Below are 17,504 nucleotides of genomic sequence, written 5' to 3' on the forward strand. Positions count from 1 at the left end.
TCTGGCCCAGGGTGCAGTCCAACTTGCCCGTCAGGACGTTCCACACCTGCAGAGCCCCCCGCCACATAACTGCCATCGGGACTGAGAACACAAGGAAACGGGAGGATCAAAACAAGTCGCTCGAGTGGAGACTCATGGGACTGCGGTTGGATAGGTGAGCATGTGCACACTTTCAAGGAGGATGGTAGGGAATTTGACCATGACCAATGTTAGTAAAACTATAAACAATAGACACCCATTGGTATAAAAAGGTGGTGTCCACTCACCTGAAGGTGACTCTGGTCCATTCAGTGCCACAATTGAAGCCCTGAGCACTGGGAGGAGAGATTGGAAAACACTGTTGACAAACCTCCAACACCACTAATCTATCTCAGAACTGGGTTCCAATAATATTTGGTTTCCTTTGAAATACGTTGAGTGTCAGACAGGCAGGGTTTGCACTATTAGAACTATTCCATTGCCCACATACAGCATCTATTCACCAATAAGAATCTCTGACCACCCATGCAATCACCTCAGATTATCTTAATTGACAATATGGATGAGGCTATCCAGGACTACAAATATACAAGAAAGAAAACACTGAGTATGGTCACAGGTATGGTCTCAGTTTGAAAGTTGATATCAGCGGCCCAGCCCCGTACCACAGCTTGATACTCCTTAGTGATTGGTTCTGTTGGATGCCCATCAACACAGTGACTCCATGGTCTCTTAGAGACACATGATGTGAGGTTATCCTCTATGTCAGCAGCCCCTGTGTCCAACGATGCACAACTAGAGCATGCTGGGGGTAGAGCAGGGGCAGTTGGGAGCCGATGGATAGCAGGGAGTGGAACTGGGCGTCAGACCTTTTACATAACATCATTGACCAACATATGACCTCATATCATAGAAAGCTATAACTGCTGAACCCATCCTAAGAACTGTCTAGGGATGTTCCCAGCTAAAAACAATATTGGTTCGATCAATACGTCTCTTCTTTCCACCAATCGAATGGTGGATATTTTAAAAAGTGTATTTTCCCCATGCGTTTAATAAAATCAACTACATATACACCGAGCTTGTCTGATGCTTTAAGCACGCTGTTTGATTAAATAATTACGACACAAATGACTCAATAAGGAGCCAGAGATGAAGATAGCCTAACCAGAAGGGAAAAACCTGTTCCCGACCCTCCTCCCGCTGGCCTTCGCAGATACTTCCGTTACGCTCCTGAAGTTGCCGGTAATAGGCTAAAATAAAAATGTATAATAGTCTTTATATTAAAACAATTGTCATTTAGTTAATCTAAATTAAAATGATACAAACCGAAATGTTACTTATATTGCCACTGCCAACTATGTAATAGCCTACATAAACCATCACATAACATTGCAGCCTGCGGGTACAAAATATCCAGCTAAAAATTACTATCCTAGAAATCACATTGGCTACGCATGACCTGTCTGCAACGTACTTGTAACATTGTAGGAACTACCAACTGTGTCTGAAACTCACAATTTCATAAAAATATTCTGGGCCCTTAGTTTACTGCACCAGTGAACTCGGAACAGACACAGCTGTAGGCTATTTGTGCAAGTGATATGAAGTAAATCAAGTAATTTGACGTTTCCATCGGATCAGAACATTACATTTTTACCTTTCATGCAAAATGGTTATTGAAAGGGAGAGAGCTCGAAATATTTTTGAAATACAATGAGGACCTACTGTCATTATCAATGGATTCTAAAAACACTGTTTACTTGCATTTTGAAGTAAAGAAAAATTTACTTTGAGAGTCTGCAGCTCATTAGAACTGTTAAGATAATCAAAAATACTGTCAGACATATCCAAATTGGGCACATTTATAAGCCTACATTTGCGCGCAGGCCAGGTAGCCTTGGCCTACTTTTATATGTGTAATCAGGTGCATATACTTACTCAACATTGACAGGACCACACCAAACAAAAAACAATTTAGAAATTGACGAAACTCAATGGTATGAAAAACCAAAACTTGTTTCTCACAAGTATAGCATAGGTTGTTGTGATACCTGCAAAAGTGCTAGCAAACTAATGTTAACTATAACATTAAGCAAAACATGCCAGCTAACTAAAAATATTTTAAGTTACTTTGTAGCTAGTGTTTGCTAGCTAACGTTGGACTAAAGTTGTTTGTACGTTACAGTACTTCTATAGCACGACAAGCTAGCTAGAAGTCTATCTGCTAAAGCTATCTAGTTAGGTAGCTGTTTTCAAACACGAAGTCATTAACGTTAGTTAGGCTGGTAGTTAGCAAAAAGAGGAATAGAAAATACTGGTAACTAACGTTAGCTACTTACAAATCCACTAAGATCCTGACATGCTGTAGTTTTTCAGCTGCCCAATTCTGTTAACTTGGCGTTAGATGCTGTGAAAAAAGTTGATGAAAACCACATAGCTAGCAGCCAATAAGCAAATGGTAGCTAATCAAGGCAGTCAATATCCGTCAGCCTAGACGAAAGCCCAAAATATTTAGGGAAAAAACCGAGAACCATCAACTCACACCATCTAAACGATTCTTCAGACACAAATGAACAGTTCCGTGTTTGCTTTATTGTTGTTTTTCAGTTTAAAATATCCCAAGGTTAACTGCCTATCTCGCTAACCAACTCCAGTCGGTCCAGCTTCAATTAACATTTACAACCATTTTGGCTTTCCTTCTTTTTAGAAAGCGTTTGAATACCCGTACTATTTGTGACGTAATTTGAGTATGGTTATTGGTCATAGATAGGATAGGGTTAATATGTGAAAAGTTCCCGGATGTCATACTAAATTACGAAGAATACACGCAGAGGACACTATTTCCGTACTTCTATGGCCCATAATGCAATTCTTCACGAAATGGGCGTGGCTTCGCAACATTTTCAAATTTGAATAAAATGGCGTTAAAAATGCTGCCGAAGTCCGACGAGAGCGAATACAAATGAATTGCTTTAACTATGACAAATGTTAAGAAAATGTTGAGCAAAGTATTAAAGTAATGCATTTTCATTCATTATTTACACTACACGTTATGTTGGCTACGCTATCCTTACGAACCACATTGCATATCATTACAGCATACCGATATGTTGGCTACTAATACATTGAACTTGCCATTATATCAATTATAAATATATATTTATTTAACTAGGCAAGTCAGTTAACAAGAACAAATTCTTATTTTCAATGACGGCCTAGGATCAGTGGGTTAACTGCTTTGTTAAGCGGCAGAACGACAGATTTTTACCTTGTCAGCTCTGGGATTCGATCTTGCAACCTTTTAGTTACTAGTCCAATGTTCTAACCACCAGGCTACCTATCTAACTATGCAACGTTTATTGACTTGTTTCTTTTGTTAACAAAATGTGCAGTCCACAACACAGCGTCTAGCCTGCGGGAAATTCACACGGGAATTATTAGTTCATTTTAGTATTCTGTAAACGAACGGTATCCTTTCAGTTGAGCATACTGGTGTTACGTCTGTCTACCGGAAGTTGATTCTGTTGCTATGCAACCTCTTCAACCTCTTGCTACCAAGACATTTTTGTGTTCTTAAATTCAATCTGGAATGCCAGTGTGCTCTTAAATTCAGAGCATTTTCAGATTGTCAATTCGTAAATTCTGAACGTTTCCCCTCTCTGAATGTTGAGCGCACACTGGCCGATGGGTAGGGTTCTGACCACCACAATGGCACTGCGGTCAAGCACACAAGCTAGCTACTTCGACACAAATGAGAAAACATCTCTTTATGACCATTTCACTCGCCATAGCAGAGCTGATTAGACTGCTTTCATGTTATTCAGAGCGTTGGTAACTGTGCTACTGGCAACAATGGAATTATGCTTTTTTTGCAGACTTTTACTGACACCGGCCATATTAAACGGTTGTTGAGCGTTCGTAAATTCATAAATTATTCTGCACTCTGGCACACAGACGAGAGTGCTCTGAAATCGGAGTAGATAGCCAGAGCGAATTTATGTCCATTGTGAACGCAAAACGACTATACCACTTAGCTATGAATGACGTGAATAATCAAGTACAGGTACGTAGCTGAGTCACAGATATTTCACCGGATGTATAAATTTGAAGCATCCGCTTGGCATTTCCACTCACTACCAAATATGGCAGTGAGGGAAATCCACTGGCCGGCAGTGGGAGAAGATTGAAAGAGATGGATTTTGGCATTCAGACAGTTTTCTCATCGATGAAACATTTGATCTCAATACAATTTTTTGTTCCCAAAACTAGAATTTGCTATAATTGTCCAAGTTCTGTAGACTTTACCTTTTGCCAAAGTTGTAAAAAAACACATTTATTAGAAGGAGTGCATAGGCAAATTGAGTTATTGCACACGCGCACTAGGATCTCACTAGGTTGTGCTTGGCTCTGCCCACCTCCTGGCTTGTTCTGCCCAGTATGACTAATTTGTTCCCATTGGAAACGACAGACTGCTGTCAATCTTAGTTTATTCATAAAAATCTTCGTCTGAGTCTGGTACTGGTCTCGATGCAGAGGGCGTGTCGAAAGGAGTGGGTGTGTCTGCTATAGGTTAGACGCTCTTGATTGAAAGTTATTTGTCTATGCCATTAAAAGTTTTCCCATTGGTCAATTCCAGACCGGTTTTCCCATTGGTCAATTCTACCTGATGTTGCAGAGACTACTGACAGCTGGTTGTTTTGTGCTAATATACTGAACAAAAATATAAACACAACATGTAAAGTGTTGGTTTCATGAGCTGAAATAGAAGATCCCAGAAATTTTCCAAATGCCCCAAAAACCTTATTTCTCTCTAATTTTGTGCACAAATGTGTTTACATCCCTATTCGTGAGCAGTTTTCCTTTACCAAGATAATCCATCCACCTGACAGGTGTGGCATATCAAGAAACTAATTAAACAGGATGATCATTACACAGGTGCACCTTGTGCTGTGGACAACAAAAGGCCACTCTAAAATCTGCAGTTTTGTCATACAACACAATGCCACAAATGTCTACATTTTTTAGGGAGCGTGTAATTGGCATGCTGGCTGCAGGAATGTCCACCAGAGCTGTTTCCAGATAATTGACACACATCTCAACATCAACTGTTCAGAAGAGACTGTGTGAATCAAGCCTTCATGGTCAAATTGCTGCAAATAAACCACTATTAAAAGACACCAATAAGAGGTAGAGACTTGCTTGGGCCAAGAAACATAAGCAATGGACATTAGACCGGTTGAAATCTGTCCTTTGGTCTGATGAGTCCAAATTTGATATTTTTGGTTCCAACCGCCGTGTCTTTGTGAGATGCAGAGTAGGTAAACGGATGATCTCCGCATGTGTGGTTCCCACCGTGAAGCATGAATGAGGAGGTGTGATGGTGCTTTGCTGGTGACACTGTCAGTGATTTATTTAGAATTCAAGACACAGTTAACCAGCATTGCTACCACAGCATTCTGCAGCGATACGCCATCCCATCTGGTTTGCGCTTAGTGGGACTATCATTTGTTTTTCAACAGGACAATGACCCAATAGGCCTCCATCCTGTGTAATGGCTATTCGACCAAGAAGGAGAGTGATGGAGTGCTGCATCAGACAACCTGGCCTCCACAATCACCTGACCTCTACCCAATTGAGATGGTTTGGGATGAGTTGAACCACAGAGTGAAGGAAAAGCAGCCAAAAAGTGCTCAGCATATGTGGGAACTCCAAGACTGTTGGAAAAGCCTTCCAGGTGAAGCTGGTTGAGAGAATGCCAAGAGTGTGCAAAGCTATCATGAAGACAAGGGGTGGCTACTTTGAAGAATCTAAAATACATTTTGATTTGTTTACTTTTTTAGTTACTAGATGATTCCATATGTGTTATTTCATAGTTTTGATGTCTTAAAAATTAAGAAAAAACATAGAATGAGTAGATGTCCAAACTTTTGACTGGTACTGTATATATAGTAGTAGTACACCTGAATAATACGTAGGATAGAATAGTATATGGACAGCAATAGTTAAATAGGATAGGCCTTGACTAAAATACAGTCTATACATATGAAGTGGGTAAAACAGTATGTAAACATGATTAAACTTACCAGTATGCTATGTCTATGTAAATAGGCAGCAGCCTCTAAGGTGCAGGGTTGAGTAACCGGGTGGTAACCGGCTAGTGACATTGACTAAAGTTCAGGGCAGGGTCCTGGTTGGAGGCCGGTCTGATGGCCTTGAGATATATAGATGTTTTTCAGTCTCTCAGTCCCAGCTTTGATGCACCTGTACTGACCTCACCTTCTGAATTTCTTCAGCCTCGCTGTTGCGCCTTCACCGCACTGTCTGTGTGGGTGGATCATTTAAGATTGTCAGTGATGTGTACACCAAGGAACGTGGAGCTTTCCACCTAGTCCACTGCGGCCCTGTCGATGTGGATGGGGGCGTGCTCCCTCTGCTGTTTCCTGAAATCCACGATCAGCTCGTTTTGTTGACGTTGAGGGAGAGGGTATTACCTCTGTAAGCCCATCATGCACATTCAGAGTTTAGCAGCACTCAGTCCACTCTTGTTATAGCGTCATGAAACATAGTCCCCCATCGGACTCCACACTGAAATAAAAATAACAATTAGCTAATTGCCAATGTCAGGCTGGGTATGTAGCTCTATGGCTGCATTTAGTCAGGCATCCCAATTCTGATATTTTATCCACTGGTCGTTTGACCTTATTTATTCTAGCCTATAGATTATCAAATGATTGACTTCATATATTTCAATTAAAAAATCTACTTTGCATAAAAAAAATTGGAATGCTTATTGGTATTTTCAACAACAGTCTTCTGAAACCAGACAGTGGTCGTGCTGGTTAAATGGCAGTTGGTGGACAGTGATGTTCAAACATGTTTTTATTATAGAACCTTGAGGAAGGAAGTGAAACGGGTCATTTAGCGCAGTGACGCCGGTTACATTAATCAATTATTATTTTACCTTGTCTGAAGCAGTCCAACGGTAGATTTGTACAACAGATTCTGACCCAAGTATCTGGGTTTGACACATATCAGATGAAATGTTAAATAGTAAATAACAGAATATAATTGTTTTTATTTTGAGTGGAGTATTTATTTAAATGTCCAGCAGGAAGCTGAGCGATCACAAGACATTACTTGAACATATCAGTCAGTTTCGAATCACAGGATTGACTAAAATTCAGGTAAGTACTGTATTTGATGCTTACCCACTGGCGACACACTGGTTGAATCAACGTTGTTTCCACGTCATTTCAATGAAATTACGTTGAACCAATGTGGATTAGACGTCAGTGCCCAGTGGGTATCTTATCCATTCATTTGGAGTTGTGGCATAGCTTATCTTTTCCATTCATTTGGATATCCAATATCAATAAAACAATAATCATCAACAGAACAATGTTTTTATTTCAATACGTTTGAAAGTAATAAACATTGCATTAATATTCACAGTGACTCAACTCAAGACAACAAAAACAAAACAAACAAAAATATATAATGGCACATTCAAACCAGTAAATTCACACTTTGGTGAAGAAACAAATGGAAACAGACAAACAAACAATTAGATTGAAAAAGAACACACATTTTAAACTGCTTTAAACATAAGCTTTTGAACTCCCAGACTCTGACACAGCTGCTCCCCTGTAGATCTGTTGTGCACCGCTTGTTTTGGAGTAGTTGTATGAATATCCCCTGTAAGACAAGTAGGGTACAATAGATTGGACAACAATGCTTTCTTTGACTAGCTCATGTAACAGATGGGAAATCGCTAGCTGACTAGTGTTGGCTAGCCTATCACCTGCCTTGAGACCTGAGATAGTGTTGTCCTCACTTTTTCCAACCAAGACCATGGTTTTGGTAGGATAATGGTTAGCTTGCCAATAACTTTGGGAGTAGGAAGTGTCTTTGGTTACATCCCAAATGGACCAGAGCCACATAGTGCACTAAATAGGGATTAGGGTGCAATTTGGGACTCAACTTAGTGAATGCAATTACTCACCCTGTGGTTGGTCCTGGTGGACCCCTCTTACAGGAACAGCAGAGCATGACCCCACCTAGAATGGCCAAACAGGCAGCTCCCCAACCCATGTATAGACCTGCACCCAGTTCAAACCTAATGGACAGAGAATTAAAAGGTTTTTATGAAAATGGTATTGATTGATTGATGTGACCTGACCGGGAAAAACTCCTGGCCCTAATTTGAACGCCAATTTGCAGGCAGTACTTTCAGCTTTTGGGATGTGTATTCACCTTACTCCTGCAAAGAATGGATCATGGAACTCCTGCACCACCCGCGCAGCGTACCATGACACAGCAGTCAAGGTGGAAAGGCCTGCAGGAGAGGCAGATTGAGATGGTTGATAAACGGCAGAAGAGAGATGCGGAGTGGGGGGGGGGGAGAAGAGAGAGAGATTGGTACTAAGATTAGAGGAGAACTGAATAAAGATGATGAGGCTGGCAGTTGGGAGTTGGGGACACACCTGATAAGATGAACATGCTTCCGCCTGTCAGAGCGATTTTGCCCTTGGCCTGTTCAGAAGTGCTGCCGATCTTTGTGCATTTCAGCCCCAGCACTGACACAATGATGGACGCTAGACCCAGGAGCAGAGCGATGATCATCAGGGCTCGACATGCCTGTATGTAGCCTGAACACAGGAAGCGACAGAGTTCCAGTCAACGACAGACATTGGATCGATAGAGAGCCTGAGTAGACTGAGACTTGGAGAGGGAGGGAAATGTGCTCAACTCTATCCTCTTGCGTGTCTAACAACACACACACGCACTGAAGAAGGCATAGCAGAAACGTTTGCAGGGTGTACTAGTGGGACATGTTGCCTAGAGAAAATAAACAGACTTCAATTGCTGCTATCAAGCGAGTGCTGGTGGCCTTTTTTAATTGTTAGACACTGCTAAAGGCTGAGATCAACTTCCTGTATGTCGCCTACAAAACAGACAAATGGAGGCTTTAACTCTGATGTAGCATGGGTCTAAGAGACATAACTGTACCAATACATGGATCATTCATGTTTGCTGAAGAGACACTCAATTGAAAATATGAAGACATTGTGTTCCTCTAATTCTTAAAACATTTGGCAACATCAGGAATCTAACAAAACGGACTATTTAAGGCTGTTGTTTGTAATTGATTGACCTTTACACAGAAAAACCGCATCACATAACATTAACCATTTGAGTTGGCCAGTGACATAGAGAAGCAGGAAACGTTTCCCTTTAGAGTTCCCTTTGACCAGGGATGTCAATCTAATTTGCCGATATTGTTTGGGACAGGTTTTGGAGATTATCTATTGGTCCGGTTTGGGAGTAGTAGTCAGTCCAGTACCTACCAGGCAGAGCGAGCAGAGACTCAAAGTCTTTGCAGTTCCTAATGCCGGCGCTGTTCTCGGCACACGAGTGAAATAGGTTCTGGAACTGGCGTGTGGATATGATGACACTGCCAGACACCGAGGACAACTTCCAGTAGTCATTGGCTAGTGAGGAGCCGGTGAGCAGCCAGCTTGCCACGCACAACAAAAACCCAGTTAGTTCCACTGCCGTCGACATGATCACCCAGAGCAGACACACACAGGTGTGGGAAAAGGCTTCTAAACTCTTGAGGTTGAAACCCTCAGTCACACAGGATGATTGAAAATGGCCTCACGAGATATGCGAGTTATTCTATGTCCTTGCTCGGTCTCCAATGTGCTGGATGTCTGTTGTCTTCTTTCAAATGCAGAGAACTTTAGTCTATGCACAGGGGTTGTAAAGCAATAAGAGGCGTGTAAAAACCAGAGAGGCTTCACCTATAAGGTGACGGTGACCAGGGTTTAGGGCTTAGGTGTGGTCTAAGGAGATAAACAATATGACAGATTGGTTCATCGAAATTGGTTTAGATTGGTTCATCGAAAGCGATGACACCCATCCTGACCCACTGTTTGACTTTCTCAACTATTAAATCAGGAGTTTCACAATAGATACAGTACCTGCCATTGGTGTTTGCCATTGGTGTCTCCTTAGAATATTCAGGTTAGACAATACTCTTTTAATATCTCTCTCTGTAACAATGAAAGCACTCTGACCTTTGGTGGTGGGGTGACTACGGTTCTGACTACAGTTCTTCATTCTTATGAATGTGTGGTTATCTAGGAGTCTGTTGCAGTGTCATAGAGGCACACACACCCCGTAAATAATGCCACTTTAATAATGTCTACATATCTTACATTACTCATATCACATGTATATACTGTATGGAGACCCAATCACTGGACACTTTAATAAATGGATCACTAGTCACTTTAAACGTTGCCACTTTAAATAATGCCACTTTAGTAATGTTTACATATCTTACATTACTCATATCACATGTATATACTGTATTTTATATAATCTACTGCACCTTGCCTATGGCCATCGCTCATCCATATATTTATATGTACATATTCTCATTCACCCCTTTAGATTTGTGTTTATTAGGTAGTTGTTGGGAATTGTTAGATTACTTGTTAGATTTGTGTGTATTAGGTAGTTGTTGGGAATTGTTAGATTATTTGTTAGATATTACTGCACTGTAGAAGCACAAGCATTTCGCTACACACTACATTCACATCTGCTAACCATGTGTATGTGACCAATAACATTTGATTTGATTTGACACACACACAATGAAAGGAAACCAAGGTCAGTGTGACTGTCAATGATTGACCGAGCGATGATACAATGATACTTGTGCGATTTACAACCCCTATTACCTTCATGGCCTGAAACTAAGACCATATGGCCTGCATACCTCAGTGTAGTGATCGACAGTTGAAAGTGACAGTCACGTAGGTAAGGAAGTAAAAAATACTACCGTACTACGTTGTCAATATGAGAACAGCTTCAAAAAGTTCTGCTTAGACTTTGGCTGTCCTAATATGGACACTGTACTACAGGCCTACTATAATTGATTTCACAGATACTCTATGTCAGTCTCATCTACACAATACTTTTGTTATGTAAATACTTCAGATCTTTTCTCAGTTTCTTAATGAATTTGTGTTGTATGGACAATTATCAAAGCAGCACAGTCACTTTAGACAAGGGTAAAACTACATCAAGTATTTTAATCAGCAGCCAATATCTAACTGCTGGGTCACTCTTGGCTGGAATTGAATCGAAAACCACCATTGCAATGTTTACACAGTGCTTTTGCCCACAAACTACTGTCCGTGCATACATACTACTCATTTTGGAACTTGACGGCATCGACCAGTATGTTTATGTGATAACCGAAGAAGATGTTTACAACATTCAAAGATTTGTATTTGATCATAGAAAAATAAATCCTGGCAATCTGTAAGCAAATTTTTGACTTTTAAATGAATAACATAAACCCATAGATTTTTTGAAGACTACAAACTATAAATGCCTCATGAGCTTAGTTCAACTGTCGTACTCCATCAGAACACAACATTTAAAAAAAGTTAAACAATGTAATTGCAAACAAAGACTATATAGCCTCAAAACATGGTTAAATTTATAGTTTGGATGGTCAGTCCTTGAATCCACAGCTCTGTCTTTGAATTTGAAAGTGGTTACATTTCTCTAACACCATTCCTCAGCTGTTTATCAATACCATTTTAGCTGTTGTTTAAACTACAGATTTCCCCTTTAATACTGCATGTGAGTATTGCACTGAGCCCTGCATGTGTCTCTCACCTGGTAGCCCCAGTACAGTCTTGTACCTCTGGCACTGCACAGAGCCCAGGGACGTGGCTGCGCAGGTCATCCACAGGCCCTCGAACTGCCAGTTGCTGGTTGTGACAGCCCCAGAATGGCTGCGTACCCTCCAGGAATGGGAATTAGTGCAGCTGTTCTCCAGACACCAGCCAATCACCCCTAAAGACAGACCCAGGACCTGGAAGGCTAAAAGCATGGTGGTCCGTCCTGCCGGCTGATTTACTGGGAAGAGAGAAGCCACAACAAACTATTTTTGTTTTGTATTAGTTATGTAGTGTTAACTATATTCCAGTAGGCAAAACTGGTTGCACTGTCTTCAATATGATATATTGTATGTCATCATGGTCAGGTTGTATGACAGTTGTATAAGGACATCAGTCATTTTATCTGGGCAGGCAAATCATCTAGGATACATAGAGCAATACTTCAAAGAAGGAGACAAGATGGAGGATTGGCACTTCCAAATTTACTGCTTTACTATAGGGCAGGCAATATTCAAAAGATTATGGTCTGGTGTAATGCTCTAGGTACCAAATGGTGCTCATTAGAGGCACAATCCTGCCAATCATCCTTTCTGCTCTTGCTTGTGCCCCACTGTCCTTCAAAGTATACGGGAAACCCCATTGTGCACTCTACTTTGAAGATCTGGAGACAATTTTGTCAACATTTTAGACTTCTGCCCCTTCTCTTCTAAACCCTATCTGTATCAACCAACTATTTATACCCTCCAAACACCAAATCAAAATCAAATCAAATGTATTTATATAGCCCTTCTTACATCAGCTGATATCTCAAAGTGCTGTACAGAAACACAGCCTAAAACCCCAAACAACAAGCAATGCAGGTGTAGAAGCACAGTGGCTAGGAAAAACTCCCTAGAAAGGCCAAAACCTCGGAAGAAACCTAGAGAGCAACCAGGCTATGAGGGGTGGCCAGTCCTCTTCTGGCTGTGCCGGGTGGAGATTATAACAGAACATGGCCGAGATGTTCAAATGTTCATAAATGACCAGCATGGTCAAATAATAATAATCACAGTAGTTGTCGAGGGTGCAAGTCAGCACCTCAGGAGTAAATGTCAGTTGGCTTTTCATAGCCGATCATTAAGAGTATCTCTACCGCACCAGGCGTTTATTTTGTGGCGTGAGAGAGGTTTGGTTTGTTTCGAAGATGTATTTTTAGATGGGACGTTTGTCAGTTTTAATGATCGTAGCTAAATCTAATCTTGCTCATTCTAATATTTTCCGCTATTTTCAAACCCGTAACTTAGTTCGCTCTCATTTTCCCACCTTTCCTCAACTACCTCCCAAGACGTTGCTAGAGGAGATTTTGTCCATCCCGTGGAATCGGCAAGATCGGATTTCTAGATTATATGACATTATGCTGTCCTCTGAACCCTCTCAAATAAACAAAATCAAGACGGACTGGGGTAGTGAACTTGAACTTGACCTTGCAGATGACTGGTGGGAGGAGGCTCTTCTAAGGGTTAACTCCACATCCTCATGTGCTCGGGTTAAGTTTCATTCAGTTCAAAGTCTTGCACAGAATTCACTACATCAAAGAAAAACGAAGTAAACTCCTCCCAGACACAAATGACACGTGATAGATGTTCATTCACTCCTGCAGACACCCATATGTTTTATTTGTCTTCTAAGCTGTCTGAGTACTGGTCATCCTTTAAAAAAAATAGTCTCTCGAAAATTCTAGATATTGACCTGCAGCCTCGTCCTCTAATAGCTATATTTGGAGTTTCTTCTTTGTTGCATAGTCTCACTAAAAGTGAAGCAGACGTTGTAACGTTTGCCTCCCTTATAGCCCTCCAGCCGATCTTGCTTAACTATAAATCCTTCAAACCTCCCAATGCATCATCCTGGTTGAAAGATCTGTCTTTTCTACACTTAGAACAAACGATATACACTCTGAGAAGATGTACTGATAACTTTTTCTTGAGATGGCAGCCTTTAATTTCCTTTTTTGAACAGTTGCCTTCTATTGATCAGGAGTAAGAATTTTGGCCAACGGGATACGGGAGGGTATGGGTAGGAAGGGATAGTATGTTGTGATAGTTTAGATTTTTGTGTTTGTATATGTGTACTTGTGTACATTTATATATTATTATTTCCAATCGTACATTTATTATATTTTTGTATGCATGCTGTTTTTGTTTGTTAAAGGGAGGGAGTTGTTTCAATAAATATAGGGGGATGTATCTGTTCAATTTGTAATTTGTATATTTTTATATGTTCTATAAAAATATATATTAAAAAAAAAAGGGGGGTTTTGATAAAGTATTTTCCCGGTTGCTAAAACCACGTTATCTGACCCACCAACATACAGTGCCTTCAGCAAATATTTATACCCCTTGATTTACAGCCTGAATTCAAAATGGATTAAATATTTATTTTTTCTCACCCATCTACACACTATACCCCATAATGACAAAGTTAAAATATGTTTTAAATAATGTTAGCAAATTTATTGAAAATGAAAATGAAATATTACATTTCCATAAGCATTCACACCCCTGAGTTAATACTTTGCAGAAGCAACTTTTGATGGTGAGTCTTGGGTATGTCTGTATCAGCTTTGTACATTTGGATTTGGGGATTTTCTCCCATTCTTCCTTGAAGTTTTTCTGGGGAGTGGGGGTGAATAATTACATTCAAGTCTTTCGACAGATTTTCAATGGGATTCAAGTATGGGCTTTGACTGGGCCACTCAAGAACTTTCACATTATTGTTTGGAAGCCATTCCAGCATTGATTTTGCTGTATGCTTGGGGTCATTGTCCTGTTGGAACGTAAACCTTGCCCCCCATGCTAAGGTCGTTTGCACTCTGAAGCAGGTTCTCATCAAGGATTTGCCTGTATTTGGCCCCATTCATTGTTCCCATCTATCCTTACCAGTCTCCCAATCCCTGCTGGTGAAAAGCATCCCCATAGCATGATGCTGCCACCACCATGCTTCATGGTAGAGATGGTGTTAGACGAGTGATGAGCTGTGCCTGGTTTCCTCCAGACATAGCGTTTTGCATTCAGGCCAAAGAGTTACATTTTTGTCTCATCTTTTGCCTTCTGATCTCAGTCTTTCACATGCCTTTTTGCAGACACCAGGCAAGCAATCTTGTGCCTTTTTTCGCAGGAGTAGCGTCCGTCTGGCCACTCTCACATAAAGCCCAGATTGGTGAAGTGCTGTAGAGACTGTTGTCCTTCTGGCAGGTTCTCCCATCTCAGCCAAGGAACTCTGTAGAGTGGTCATTGGGTTCTTGGTCACCTCCCTAACCAAGGTCCTTCTTACCCAGCTCTAGGCAAAGTCCATAATTTTTCCCATTTCCCAATGATGGAGACCACTGTGCTCTTGGAAACTTTCAACACTAGAAATTGTTTTACACCTGTCCCCAGATATACAATTCAAGTCGGAAGTTTACATACACCTTAGCCAAATACATTTAAACTCAGTTTTTCACAATTCCTGACATTTAATCTTAGTAAAAATTCCCTGTCTTAGGTCAGTTAGGATCACCACTTTATTTTAAGAATGTGAAATGTCAGAATAATAGTAGAGCAAATTATTTATTTCAGCTTTTATTTATTTCATCACATTCCCTGTGGGTCAGAAGTTTCCATACACTCAATTAGTATTTGGTAGCATTGCCTTTAAATTGTTTAACTTGGGTCAAATGTTTCGGGTAGCCTTCCACAACCTTCCAACAATAAGTTGGGTGAATTTTGGCCCATTCCTCCTGACAGAGCTGGTGTAACTGAGTCAGGTTTGTAGGCCTCCTTGCTCGCACATGCTTTTTCAGTTCTGCCCACACATTTTCTATAGGTTTAAGGTCAGGGCTTTGGGGAGGCCACTCCATTGTCCACCATGGTATAGTTCCTGCTCTGACATGCACTGTCAGAAGTTATACAGACAGGTGTGTTTCTTTCTAAATCATGTCCAAAATATTGAATTGGCCACAGGTGGACTCCAAGTTGTAGTGACATCAAGGATGATCAAAGCAAATTGGATGTACCCAAGTTCAATTTGGAGTGTCAATTCAAAGGGATGTGAATATTTATGTAAATTGGATATTTTTGTATTTAATTTTCAATAAATGTGCAAAAAAATAATAAAACATGTTTTCACTTTGTCATTATGGGATATTGTATGTCAATGTGTGAGAAAAAACATATTTCATAAATTTTGAATTCAGGCTGTAATACAACAAAATGTGGAATAAGTCAAGGGGTATGAATACTTTCTGAAGGCATGAAAAAGGCATCTTTACCTGGTTGTAACAGACATCAGATGGTTGTAAACTGATTATATGTCTTCTCAACCAGAAAACCAGTTTACAACCACAAAAGCATGTAATGGGGACATGGTTCACCATTTTTCCCCAGTTGGGTAGTGTGAACCAATCAGTGCTTCAGGGGAAATATATTATTAAGTCACGAACTAAATCTATCTTTAGTAAAGTGATCGAAGGGAAGGAACATTGAAAGTTTTCACTTTAGCAAATCAAACAACAGTTCAATTCAAAATGTCCAAATGTGTATAACATTGAACAATTTAAACTCAATCCGTCTAAAATGTTTAGAGAATTCTAATAGCAAGGAATTGAATTGTTTGCTAAGACTATGTTACACCATCCTGTATAAACCAATCTCTCAAACAAAGAAATGGAAAAGTAAACCAATGTACCTACTGTTTCTGTAATGAGAATGACTTGAACTTTCGGTCTTTGTTGCGGTGTCTACTGTGTGGTTGAGTGGTATTTTGTATCCTCTGTTGTTCGAGTCTAGTTTGTGTTTCTATCCACTTGTTCTATTCAGGTGTTTAAAATCAGTTTTCTGTTTCCCTGGTTGGCTATGGAATAGGTAAGATGGAGGAAGAGAAAGTGAAGGGTATTTTTTGGAACAGAGGCTGTGGTCCCACTAAGGTGATATTTGGGTATCGGGTGGATCAATGACCCTTCAAAACGAACTCCCACTATGAGCACACATGCTCACCTCTGCACGTGGTCTACTACTCTCCCCCAGAGCTGCACTGTGGGTTTAATGGGTTGTGTCCCAAATGGCACCTCATTCCCTATATCTTGCACTACTTTGGTCCAAACCTCAAGAACCTTACGCACGAACACACTGAAAAGAAACACATCTAAAACTCAGAGAAACTACTGTTCACTTTCTCAAACACACAATTGTATTATACACCAGGGTCAATTCCCATTTAAACTTTGTCAAGTCAAGTGAAATTCACTGAATGAATTTAAATGGAATTGAACCAAACCCTGTGATACACAGTTAAGGGCACAATGATACAGAGTTACGGTCAAAATGACTAAGGGTTCATCCCAAATGGCAACCTATTCCCTATACATGTATAGTGCACTACTTTTGACCAGAGTCCTATGCGCCCTGGTCTAAAGTAGTACCCTATAAAGGGAACATGGTGCTATTTGGGAAGCACTTTTAAAGGAGAATCTCCTTCTGAGCAAAAGACAGCGGTGATAATTTGCTAAATACTGTTTTGACACTGACGGCAGCATAAACATTGGCCATTCTCATCCATTTTTACAAGCATCACAAATGGGGTTAAAGTGAGTCTAGAGGAAGAAGAAATGAGAGAAGACTTCCTCTCCTCATCTATAAACCTTAACAGACACAGTGTCTCTGGCTTTTTCCCCAATGACCGTTTGTGGACTTTGGACATTTTCTTTTTTTTATGTTACATCAATATCCTAACCCACCAGCACCAAAGCTACAGTGAATCCGAGATGACCATTTAAGCCCAAAATGCTTAAAAAGCTCAATTCAAATG

The 17,504-nt window shown here is 40.4% G+C and overlaps 1 protein-coding gene and 1 non-coding gene across 6 annotated transcripts; both read right to left on the reverse strand.

The window, feature by feature from the left end:
- Window positions 1-602: 602 nt before the first annotated feature.
- LOC129832598 (small Cajal body-specific RNA 6) lies at window positions 603-870 on the reverse strand. Its single transcript, XR_008755984.1, has one exon. It is a non-coding gene; the product is annotated as a small Cajal body-specific RNA 6 (non-coding RNA).
- A 6,499-nt stretch (window positions 871-7,369) lies between these two features.
- Window positions 7,370-16,647, reverse strand: LOC129832477 (claudin-10-like). Of its 5 annotated transcripts, none has more exons than XM_055896581.1 (6): window positions 16,390-16,647; window positions 11,680-11,914; window positions 8,466-8,630; window positions 8,236-8,317; window positions 7,985-8,098; window positions 7,370-7,677 (listed from the first exon to the last, which is right to left on the reverse strand). In XM_055896581.1, exons 2-6 carry the CDS (start codon window positions 11,894-11,896, stop codon window positions 7,581-7,583), a joined length of 675 nt encoding a protein of 224 aa, XP_055752556.1. In that variant the 5' UTR covers window positions 11,897-11,914; window positions 16,390-16,647; the 3' UTR covers window positions 7,370-7,580. The 5 variants fall into 5 exon arrangements, with proteins under 5 accessions (XP_055752556.1, XP_055752554.1, XP_055752558.1 ...); XM_055896579.1 differs by having other exon boundaries at window positions 11,680-11,922; XM_055896583.1 differs by having other exon boundaries at window positions 16,386-16,647.
- Window positions 16,648-17,504: the final 857 nt, after the last annotated feature.

This window comes from Salvelinus fontinalis, chromosome 33 (genome assembly GCF_029448725.1).
Source record: "Salvelinus fontinalis isolate EN_2023a chromosome 33, ASM2944872v1, whole genome shotgun sequence".
NCBI lineage: Eukaryota > Metazoa > Chordata > Actinopteri > Salmoniformes > Salmonidae > Salvelinus > Salvelinus fontinalis.